The sequence below is a fragment of the Penaeus monodon genome, chromosome 6, assembly GCF_015228065.2.
Source record: "Penaeus monodon isolate SGIC_2016 chromosome 6, NSTDA_Pmon_1, whole genome shotgun sequence".
NCBI classification, from domain to species: domain Eukaryota; kingdom Metazoa; phylum Arthropoda; class Malacostraca; order Decapoda; family Penaeidae; genus Penaeus; species Penaeus monodon.
This window is the reverse complement of record NC_051391.1, coordinates 44,748,402-44,760,901: the sequence shown is the minus strand read 5'-3', so window position 1 is coordinate 44,760,901 and position 12,500 is coordinate 44,748,402. Positions and strand designations below refer to the sequence as shown.

Below are 12,500 nucleotides of genomic sequence, written 5' to 3'. Positions count from 1 at the left end.
GGACTTGAAATCATCCTCTTCCTTTTCCACTCGACTTCCACCACCCTGTTGTCTTTCCCCTCTTACATTTTAAAGTCTCCATTCTTGAAGTCATCAACATCCAGCACAACCTGTATATAGAATCAATGAAGAGTATTTGTTTCCTGGTTTTTTTTCTTTTTCATTTTCATCTTAGTGAACATCTAAATAATCTGCGTGACCTAGATTGTTTCTAGAGAAATACTGACCTCCATTTTTTTTTTTTTTTTTTTTTTCGATTGTCCCTTGTATTCAGATATATGAATATGTGAATTGGGGTTTTTGCGATTTCCATGGTTTTTATATTATAAAACTAACCTTGTGATTCTGGTCGTCTTCGCTGAAGGCCATGACTTGGCTCTCTTGCTGCAGATTACGCTCTCTTACATGTCTGTAGCTACTCATCAGATCACTCACGGATTTGGCTTCTCCCCACGTATCCAGGATTTGGTCGATGGCTGTCTCAAATTGCTTCTGAATATCCTCAAAGAAGGAATCGTGGAAGAAAAGTCCCTTCTCAGCAATGGGGAGAAGTGAATCCTCTTTGCAGTTGGGAGATTCTGGTTTCTGTTCAGTAAGAGTGGTAGTATTTTTGTTCTCCATATTTCTCTAGCGTTTATCACTTCAGTAAGGTAGAATACGTCTCGTGCAGATAAAGGTTACAGCTTCCTCTGTCCTCTCAGAGTGTTCTTTATATTGTGTCTAGTTTAAATTTGGGGGCGGCTGAGGCTTTTATGTAGCACGAGTTGGGGTGTGTGCCCAATGTCCACCGAGCTGGACGCGGAATTGTGGCATGCTTGGCAACATCTTCATTTGAAATTTCTTGAAACTTCTAGCTCTCAACTTAAAGAATGCGTGCATTACAATCATACGGTAAAAACTTCATTACTAATGATGCGTCTTCTTAATATATTTCCCTCATTTATTCATAACACACACACACACACACACCACCACATACACAAAATATAATATATATATATATATATATATATATATATATTATATATATATTGTGTTTTATAATGCATATACTCAACAGAATATATCTATATACACACAAAAACATACACAAACATATTTTATGTGTGTTAGATTTATCTATATCTGATATATCTACATGTATATGTGTAAAAGGGACTAATTAAAACATATATACACAAAAGTGATTTTAAATAATTGTGTGTGTATAGATTTTATATGTGTTGTGTTTTTCCCTGTATACTTTCCCTTAAAATAAATAAATAAATAAATAAATAAAATGAAAAATAATAAAAAAAGTATTTGATTACTTAATCATATAAACCTGACAACAAACCTTATAACACTCGTTATTTGTATTTTCTTAAAGGGTCACTCAGAGGGATGTAACTTTCCTCTTACCAAGGCGCTTGGTAACGATTGTTCCATTTGGTACTTTTTTTCGTGTCGAGGACTATCTGTTATGAATCCCACGCAACTATAACGATCGAGGAAGGAAACAAACAAAAGTAATTTACTTTAAAAAAAAATGATAATAAAAAAAAAGATTTAATATTATCTAAATTAATAACAAACAATCCCCCATCAATGACCACATTTATACTATAGACACACACAAATCGCGCGCATATATAATATATACTATATATAAAAATATGTATATATATATATATATATATATATATATATATTTAAAGATATGGTATATATATATATATATATATATATTATTATATATATATATGATTTAATATACACACATATATATGTGGTGTGTTTTGTATTAGTGTAAATATACATGTGTACATTAAGTATATGTACAAACACCCCACGCGCGCGCGCATATATTATGTGTGTGTGTATTTATGTATATATACATTACTATAATACGTGTGTGTGTTTATATGTTATATATATAATATATATATATGTATATATATATATATATAAAATTTTATATATAATATGTATATATATATTTGTTTACATAATACATAAAATGTATGTATGTATATATATGTGTGTGTATATATATATATATATATATTTTGTGTATCTACATATACATAACTGTGTGTAAGCATTATATCCATATGCATTTGTTTATATGTATATAGTATATATAATTATAACATATATCTGCATACACATGTCAAATCTTTATTGCCTAATTGACAAAAACTATCCACTGATTTATTTGTTCATTTGATCCTAACAACTAACCTTGTAATGATTTAAACGTATCTCCCAAAGAGGGTTTTTGCTTTGTGCTATACTGAAGCGCTCGGTAGAACCATATTAATTTTACTAGTTTTTTCGAAAAAGAATCATGGTAGCACAGGGGAACCCTCTTTGCATTTAGCACTTGTACTTTTTATTTAAGACTTTTAGAGAAAACCCCCGTTATGCAATTCATGTAACAGTCGATGTTTTTTTTATCAATTCGATAAGTTCGTGAGAAAGGAAGGCGGGTAAATTCATACACATATGTAAATTTATCTTTTTAAAAAAGAATAAAAAAGAGAATAAAAGAAGCAAAAACCCTTTTTTCATTTTTCCATTATCAAAGAAAAAATAAACTGTTACTTAAACGTACATTGCTTTAAAATTAGATTACAATTTCAGATAATGAAATGTTTTACTATGCTGCCTCTGGAATCTTCGGAGCCGTGATAGTTTTAAAACGCCATCAGAAGACATTGCAGAAGTGAGAGCCTCCATGTTCACTTTGGCCTGGGAAGTTGAAATGTCGACAGAAGCTTTTCATTGACTTGAAGTCACCCTCTTCCTTTTCCATTCGACCTTCCACCACCACCTGATTGTCTTCCACTCTAACCTTAACATCTCCATTCTTGAAGTCATCAATATTAGTACAACCTGTATATAGAATCAGTTGAGAGTATTTTTTTTTCCAGTGTTTTCCTTGCTTATAATTTTCAATTTATATCTAAATAATCCTGTTTGCGTGACCTAGATCACTTTTGAAAAAACAACCTTTAAATTGAATAATTTTTTAAACGATTTTTTTTTCTTTCTTTCTAGTTTTTATATATGAATATCTGAATTAGTATTTTTGCGATCCATATTTTTCTTTTTATTATAAAACCAACCTTGTGATTTTGGTCGTCTTCCCTGAAGGCCATGACTTGGCTCTCTTGTTGCAAATTGCGCTCTCTTACACGTCTGTAACTATTCATGAGATCACTCACGGATTTGGTTTCTCCCCACTATCCAGATTTGGTCGTGGCTGTCTCAAAATGCTTCCGAATATCCTCGAAGAAGGAATCATGGAAGAAAAGTCCCTTCTCAGCGATGGGGAGAAGTGAATCCTCTTTGCAGTTGGGAGATTCTTCCAGTTTCTGTTCAGTAAGGGTGGTAGTATTTTTGTTCTCCATTTTCTCTAGCGTTTATCACTTCAATTAGGTACACTAAATCTTGTGAAAATGTAGGTAAAGTTGAGTTTGCTTTGTTTCTCTCACGAAGTGTTGTGTTTATCAGGAAGCGGCTGCTGAAACTTTGATCTGCGCGAGTTTGGGTTTTGCGCCCACTTTCCACCTTAATCTCGACGCGTCACGGCATACTTGGCGACAACTTCATTTGAAATTTCTCGAAACTTCTAATTTTCATTTAAGAGAAATGCATACGATAAAACCATGTGGTAAAAGCTTCATTATTAGCTATTCGTTTTTTTGGATACATTCCATCATTTATAGGAGACATAAATACAATTTTATATATATATATATAAAATTATATATATATTTTAAAATATATATATATATATATTTATGTTGTATGTATGTATAAAACACATACATATACACAATACACGCACACCCCACATATATTTAAAGTATGTGTGTGTATACATCTAAATATATATAACTGTGTGAAGGGATTATATATATGTGTGTGTGTGTGCGTAATTATATCATACAAATATATGTTTTTCTTGTCATTTAAAGTATTTCTTATAAAATCGACCACTACCATGTACACTTTGCTTGGGTGTCGACGAAATCTGTCCATTGATACATTGCTCATGTGATCCTAACAATTAACCTTGTAATTATACTAAATGTACATGTATCTTCTACACCATTTTTCATTTTATTGGTATCTTCGAAAAAGAATCATGGAACACAAGTCATAAATCCTCTCTGCATTTGATACGATTTTTTTTTCTTAAAAAGTTTCGAAGAACCATCTGCATGCAATCTATGCGACAGTTTATAGTATTTCCCGTTTCGATAAATGAAGGCTAGTAAGTCACTCACATGTAAACCATATGCAATTTATTTAAAAAAGAGTAAAAGCTTTACTGATTTTTTGCCATTATGCTTATTCTTGGGGGCTGAACTTTCACATGCATAAATATACACATCTATATAGGTCATTGTTTTTTCTAGTCCATAACTCATAACATGTGTCGTGTTACAACAGTGAAGGTGCAGTAAAAAGTTGAAATGGAACTAGTGTAGTATAGAGCAGTGGTCTGATTCTTTATACTTGAATGTCCGCACACCTAAAGAGACCTATTATGGAAGGATGCCTCATCATATACCGTTGTTAAACATCGCTTGGCCTGTTCAGGTGTGGTCGGAGATCTGTGAAAACGGCACCTATCCCAGGGCGACCGTAGTCTGTCACTGGTGAGGATACCATCCATCAAGTGAAACTGTCATTTTGAAAGAAATTTCTCAGCTAGCCCAAGATGTCAAGATTAGTGGTTTTGTGGACAAAATCATTCATAACCTGCTGCATATACAAAAGTCTGTTCGATGAATTCACAGGCTACTCACACCTTTCCGAAGTGGGGACGAGTCCATTGTTCCAAGGCTCTTTACATGCATTTTCCTTCAAAAATTTCGAAGAACCATCTATTATGAATCGTACGACAGTCAATTGTTGTTTTTTAATAAGTTCGTGATAAAGGAAGGCAAGTAAAGTCATAAACACATGTAAATAAGTGTAATTTTTTTAATAAGAGGAAAGGCTTGATTTTTTTACATTATGCAGAATAAAAATAGATATGTTAAAACACATTGTCTCTAGGATTATAGTACAATTTCAGCTAAAAAATGTTTTCCTATGCTGCCTATGGAATCTTCGGAGCCGTGACAGTCAAAAACGCCATCGGAAGACATTGCGGAAGTCACGGCCTCCATGTTCACCTTCGCCTGGGAAGTTGAAACGTCGACAGAAGCTTTTCATGGACTTGAAGTCGCCCTCTTCCTTTTCCATTCGACCTTCCACTACCACCTTGTTGTCTTCTACTCTGACCTTAACTCTCCACTCTTGAAGTCATGAACATCTAGTACAACCTGCAAAAAGAATCGATTAAAAGTATATAGTGTTTTCCTTTGTATTTTAATTTTAATGAAAATCTAAATAATAAAATTTGCGTGACTTAGTCATTTCTGGAGAAAAAAAATAACATTCAATTTGAATAGTTTTTTCACGATTTTTTTTCATGCATTCATGCATATGAATAAATAAATTTAAAATTTTTGCGATCACATGAAATTTTGCTTGTAAAACTAACCTTGTGATTCTGGTCGTCTTCGCTGACGGCCATGACTTGGTTCTCTTGCTGTAAATTGCGCTCCCCTTTCACGTCTGTACTATTCATGAGATCACTCATGGATTTAGATTCTCCCCACGTATCTAGGATTTGGTCGATGGCTGTCTCAAAGTGCTTCCGAATATCCTCGAAGAAGGAATCGTGGAAGAAAAATCCCTTCTCAGCGATGGGGAGAAGTGAATCCTCTTTGCTTTTAGGAGATTCTGGTTTCTGTTCAGTAAGAGTGGTAGTATTTTTGTTCTCCATATTTCTCTAGCGTTTATCACTTCAGTAAGGTAGAATACGTCTCGTGCAGATAAAGGTACAGCTTGCTCTGTCCTCTCAGAGTGTTCTTTATATTGTGTCTAGTAATTGGCGGCGGCTGAGGCTTTTATGTAGCACGAGTTGGGTGTGTGCCCAATGTCCACCGAGCTGGACGCGGAATTGTGGCATGCTTGGCAACATCTTCATTTGAAATTTCTTGAAACTTCTAGCTCTCAACTTAAATGAATGCATGCATTACAATCATACGGTAAAAACTTAATTACTAATGATGCGTCTTCTTGATATATTCCATCATTTATTCATAGACACACACACACACACACACACACACATACACAAAATTATTTTATGTGTGTAGATTTATCTATATCTGATATATTTACATGTTTATGTGTAAAGGGACTATATATACATATATACACATGTGATTCTTAATAAATTGTGTGTGTATAGATATATGTGTGTGTGTGTTTCCATGTATACTTTCCCTTGAAAGTAAATAAATAAATAAATAAATAAATAATATAAAAAATAATAACAGTAATTTGATTACTTAATCATATAAACCTGACAACAAACCTTATAACACTCGTTATTTGTATTTTCTTGAAGGGTCACTCAGAGGGATGTAACTTTCCTCTTACACAAGGCGCTTGGTAGACGATTGTTCCATTTGGTACTTTTTTTTCGTGTCGAGGGACTATCTGTTATGAAACCCACGGAACTATAACGATCGAGAAAGGAAGACAAACAAAAGTAATTTACTTTAAAAAAAAATGATAATAAAAAAAATGATTTTAATATTATCTAAATTAATAACAAACAATCACCATCAATGACCATCATTTATACGTATAGACACACACACTCGCGCGCATATATATATATATACATATATATATAATATGTATATATATATATATATATATATATATATATTTATGATATGTATATATATATATATATATATATATATATATATATATATATATGTATATTTATATATACACACATATATATGTGTGTGTGTGTGTATTAGTGTAAATATACATGTGTACATGTAAGTATATGTACAAACACACACACGCGCGCGCGCATATATATGTGTGTGTGTATTTATGTATATATACATATACATATATATACGTGTGTGTGTTTATATGTATATATATATATATATATATATGTATATATATATATATATATATATATATATATATATATATGTATATATATATTTGTTTACATATATACATATATGTATGTATGTATATATGTGTGTGTGTATATATATATATATATATATATATTTGTGTGTGTCAACATATATATCACTGTGTGTAAGCATTATATCCATATGCATTTGTTTATATGTATATAGTATATATAATTATAACATATTTGCATATACATTTCAAGTCTTTATTGCCTGGGTAATCGACAAAAACTATCCAATGATTTATTTGTTCATGTTATCCTAACAACTAACCTTGTAATGATTTTAAACGTAGATCTATCTCCCAGAAGGATTATTCAGGGTTGTGCTTTGTGCTATACCTGAAGTGCTCGGTAGACCAGTATTAGTTTTACTAGTGTTTCGAAAAAGAATCATGGTAGCACAGGTGAACCCTCTTTGCATTTAGCACTTGTACTTTTTATTCAAGACTTTCAGAGAACCCTCTGTTATGCAATTCATGTAACAGTCGATGTTTTTTTTTATCAATTCGATAAGTTCGTGAGAAAGGAAGGCGGGTAAATTCATACACATATGTAAAATTTATCTTTTAAAAATGAATAAAAAAGAGAATAAAAGTAGCAATACCTTTATTCATTTAATCATTACCCAAAGAAAAAATAAACTGTTACTTAAACGTACATTGCTTTAAAATTAGATTACAATTTCAGATAATGAAATGTTTTACTATGCTGCCTCTGGAATCTTCGGAGCCGTGATAGTTAAGACGCCATCAGAAGACATTGCAGAAGTGAGAGCCTCCATGTTCACTTTGCCTGGGAAGTTGAAACGTCGACAGAAGCTTTTCATTGACTTGAAGTCACCCTCTTCCTTTTCCATTCGACCTTCCACCACCACCTGATTGTCTTCCACTCTAACCTTAACATCTCCATTCTTGAAGTCATCAATATCTAGTACAACCTGTATATAGAATCAGTTGAGAGTATTTATTTTTCCAGTGTTTTCCTTTGCATTATAATTTCAATTTATATCTAAATAATCTGTTTGCGTGACCTAGATCACTTCTGAAAAAACAACCTTTAAATTGAATAATTTTTAAACGATTTTTTTTTCTTTCTTTCTAGTTGTATATATGAATATCTGAATTAGTATTTTTGCGATCCATATTATTCTTTTTATTATAAAACCAACCTTGTGATTTTGGTCGTCTTCCCTGAAGGCCATGACTTGGCTCTCTTGTTGCAAATTGCGCTCTCTTACACGTCTGTAACTATTCATGAGATCACTCACGGATTTGGTTTCTCCCCACGTATCCAGGATTTGGTCGATGGCTGTCTCAAAGTGCTTCCGAATATCCTCGAAGAAGGAATCATGGAAGAAAAGTCCTTTCTCAGCGATGGGGAGAAGTGAATCCTCTTTGCAGTTGGGAGATTCTTCCAGTTTCTGTTCATTAAGGGTGGTAGTATTTTTGTTCTCCATATTTGTCTAGCGTTTATCACTTCAATTAGGTACACTAAATCTTGTGAAAATGTAGGTAAAGTTAGAGTTTGCTTTGTTCTCTCACGAAGTGTTGTGTTTATCAGGAAGCGGCTGCTGAAACTTTGATCTGGCGCGAGTTGGTTGTGCGCCCACTTTCCACCTTAATCTCGACGCGTCACGGCATACTTGGCGACAACTTCATTTGAAATTTCTCGAAACTTCTAATTTTCAATTTAAGAGAAATGCATACGATAAAACCATGTGGTAAATGCTTCATTATTAGCTATTCGTTTTTATGGATACATTCCATCATTTATATGGAGACATAACATACAATATATATATATATATATATATATATATATATATATATATATATATATATATATATATATGTATGTATGTATGTATAAAACACATACATATACACACATACACGCACACCCACATATATATATGTACGTGTGTGTATACATCTAAATATATATAACTGTGTGAAGGGATTATATATATGTGTGTGTGTGTGTGTAATTATATCATACAAATATATGTGTGTTCTTGTCATTTAAAGTATTTCTTATAAAATCGACCACTACCATGTACACTTTGCTTGGGTGATCGACGAAATCTGTCCATTGATACATTGCTCATGTGATCCTAACAATTAACCTTGTAATTCTACTAAATGTACATGTATCTTCTACACCATTATTCATTTTTATTGGTATCTTCGAAAAAGAATCATGGGAACACAAGTCATAAATCCTCTCTGCATTTGATACGATTTTTTTTTCTTAAAAAGTTTCGAAGAACCATCTGCATGCAATCTATGCGACAGTTGATAGTATTTCTGTTTCGATAAAGGAAGGCTAGTAAAGTCACTCACATGTTACCATATACAATTTATTTAAAAAAAGAATAAAAGCTTTACTGATTTTTTGCCATTATGCTTATCCTAGGAGGCTGAAATTTTACATGCATAATGATACACATCTATATAGGTCATGTGTTTATTTCTAGTCCATAACTCATAACATATGTCCTGTTACAACAGTGAAGGTGCAGTAAAATGTTGAAATGGAACTAGTGTAGTATAGAGCAGTGGTCTGATTCTTTATACTTGAATGTCCGCACACCTAAAGAGACCTATTATGGGAAGGATGCCTCATCATATACCGTTGTTAAACATCGGCTTGGCCTGTTCAGGTGTGGTCGGAGATCTGTGAAAACGGCACCTATCCCAGGGCGACCGTAGTCTGTCACTGGTGAGGATACCATCCATCAAGTGAAAACTGTCATTTTGAAAGATTACTCAGCTAGCCCAAGATGTCAAGATTAGTGTTTTGTGGACAAAATCATTCATAACCTGCTGCATATACATAAGTCTTTTCGATGAGTTCACAGGCTACTCACACCTTTCCAGAAGCGGGGACGAGTCCATTGTTCCAAGGCTCTTCATATGCATTTTCCTTCAAAAGTTTCGAAGAACCATCTATTATGAAATCTGTACGACAGTCAATTGTTGTTTTTTTAATAAGTTCGTGATAAAGGAAGGCAAGTAAAGTCATAAACACATGTAAATAAGTGTAATTTATTTAATAAAGAGGAAAGGCTTGATTTATTTTTACATTATGCAAAATAAAAATAGATACGTTAAAACACATTGTCTCTAGGATTATATTACAATTTCAGCTAAAATATGTTTTCCTATGCTGCCTATGGAATCTTCGGAGCCGTGACAGTCAACACGCCATCGGAAGACATTGCGGAAGTCACGGCCTCCATGTTCACTTCGCCTGGGAAGTTGAAACGTCGACAGAAGCTTTTCATGGACTTGAAGTCGCCCTCTTCCTTTTCCACTCGACCTTCCACTACCACCTGGTTGTCTTCTACTCTGACCTTAACATCTCCACTCTTGAAGTCATGAACATCCAGTACAACCTGCAAATAGAATCGATTAAAAGTATATAGTGTTTTCCTTTGTATTTTAATTGTAATGAATATCTAAATAATAAGTTTGCGTGACTTAGATCATTTCTGGAGAAAAAAAAATAACATTCAATTTGAATAGTTTTTTCACGATTTTTTTTCATGCATTCATGCATATGAATAACTGAATTAGTATTTTTGCGATCAACATGAAATTTAGTTTATAAAACTAACCTTGTGATTCTGGTCGTCTTCGCTGAAGGCCATGACTTGGTTCTCTTGCTGCAAATTGCGCTCTCTTACACGTCTGTAACTATTCATGAGATCACTCATGGATTTAGATTCTCCCCACGTATCCAGGATTTGGTCGATGGCTGTCTCAAAGTGCTTCCGAATATCCTCGAAGAAGGAATCGTGGAAGAAAAGTCCCTTCTCAGCGATGGGGAGAAGTGAATCCTCTTTGCCTTTAGCAGATTCATCAAGTTTCTGTTCATTAAGGGTGGTAGCATTTTTCTTCTCCATATTTGTCTAGCGTTTACCACTTCAATAAGATAGATTAGGTCTCGTGGAAATGTAGATAAAGCTACAGCTTGCTCTGTTCCCTCACTAAGTGTTGTTTCTGTTGTGTCTAGCAAGAGGTGGCTGCTGATGCTTTTATGTGTCGCGAGTTGGCTATGTGCCCAATAACCCCCTTCGTTTAGACGCAGGATCATGGCATGTTTGGCAACATAAAAGCTCTTGAAGCTACCAGAATTTAACTTTAACTTTATATATATATATATATATATATATATATATATATATATATATATATATATATATAAAACGTGCTAAAGGGCAAATATGTATACAAATACTATCTGTATATATACAAACTATGCATATATACATGAATACAGATACTCGCGTGTGCGCATATATATATATATATATATATATAATATATATATAATATATATATATATATATATATGTATATATATATATATATATATATATATATATATATATTGCATATATACATATATGCATTTGTATATATACATTCATACATACATACATATATATATATGTGTGTGTGTGTTTAATATGTAATATACGTGTATACATATGTTGATATTCTATTTCAAATATTGCCGAAAGCTAGCATATACACTTTTCCTGGGTTATCAACAAAAATTGTCCTGTGATTTATTGTTCCTGTAATCATAACAACGGACCTTATAAAAAAAATTGAATGTGCATGTTTGAACCTTCTTAAAGTGATATTAAGGTCACGTGAAGCACCCGGTAGACGATTGTGCATTTTTTTAGTACCTTCAAAAAAGAATGGTGTAATATTAGGTCATAGTTTGTACATACAAAAATTTTCAAAAGTTTTGCAATCTATGCGAAACAAAACAATGGATGCTTTTTCGATAAGTTCACGAGGAATACACACATATATAGATATATATGTATATGTTTACAAGATACAAGATTATATATATAAATAAATTACAACATATATATAGATATATAATCATACCATTCACATATACATATATAATTATAACATATATATATATATATAATTATACCATCACACACACACACACACACACACACACACACACACACACACACACACACACACACAACACACACACACACACACATATATATATATATATATATATATATATATATATATATATATATATATAATTATTACATAACATATATTTATCATTCTTGTAGCAGCGAACACACACAGTACGACTATTCTGCTAAATAAATCCAAAATTATTTGCCCATGATAATTGAAATATTCAAATATCAGCGTTTCTTTTTCGCAGTATCCGTGGCGACAATAATGGAGGCTAGTCACTCAAACAGCAGCGCTGCGTGAGTCAGGCGTCACCAGCTGCTTGAGTTGTCTCATACTCGTTTACATCTGATTGTACCCACCTGTGCCTTACCGCGGCTACGAAACATTTTCGTTTTAATTCAGTCTATCAAAACAAACATATGATAATTTAAACAATGATAAAAGTAACGATGTACGAT

General features: G+C 32.7%; 3 protein-coding genes across 3 annotated transcripts; all 3 read right to left on the bottom strand.

Moving 5' to 3' along the window:
* Positions 1–62: 62 nt before the first annotated feature.
* Positions 63–670, bottom strand: LOC119574036. The gene is made up of 2 exons (XM_037921125.1): positions 337–670; positions 63–110 (listed from the first exon to the last, which is right to left on the bottom strand). Exons 1-2 carry the CDS (start codon positions 619–621, stop codon positions 63–65), a joined length of 333 nt encoding a protein of 110 aa, XP_037777053.1. The 5' UTR covers positions 622–670.
* A 6,973-nt stretch (positions 671–7,643) lies between these two features.
* On the bottom strand, positions 7,644–8,615 carry LOC119574547 (protein lethal(2)essential for life-like). The gene is made up of 2 exons (XM_037921819.1): positions 8,235–8,615; positions 7,644–8,003 (listed from the first exon to the last, which is right to left on the bottom strand). Exons 1-2 carry the CDS (start codon positions 8,520–8,522, stop codon positions 7,770–7,772), a joined length of 522 nt encoding a protein of 173 aa, XP_037777747.1. The 5' UTR covers positions 8,523–8,615; the 3' UTR covers positions 7,644–7,769.
* Positions 8,616–10,121: 1,506 nt separating this feature from the next.
* LOC119574537 (protein lethal(2)essential for life-like) lies at positions 10,122–11,067 on the bottom strand. The gene is made up of 2 exons (XM_037921813.1): positions 10,686–11,067; positions 10,122–10,463 (listed from the first exon to the last, which is right to left on the bottom strand). The coding sequence occupies exons 1-2, from the start codon at positions 10,971–10,973 to the stop codon at positions 10,239–10,241; spliced, it is 513 nt and encodes a 170-aa protein (XP_037777741.1). The 5' UTR covers positions 10,974–11,067; the 3' UTR covers positions 10,122–10,238.
* Between the last annotated feature and the right edge of the window lie 1,433 nt (positions 11,068–12,500).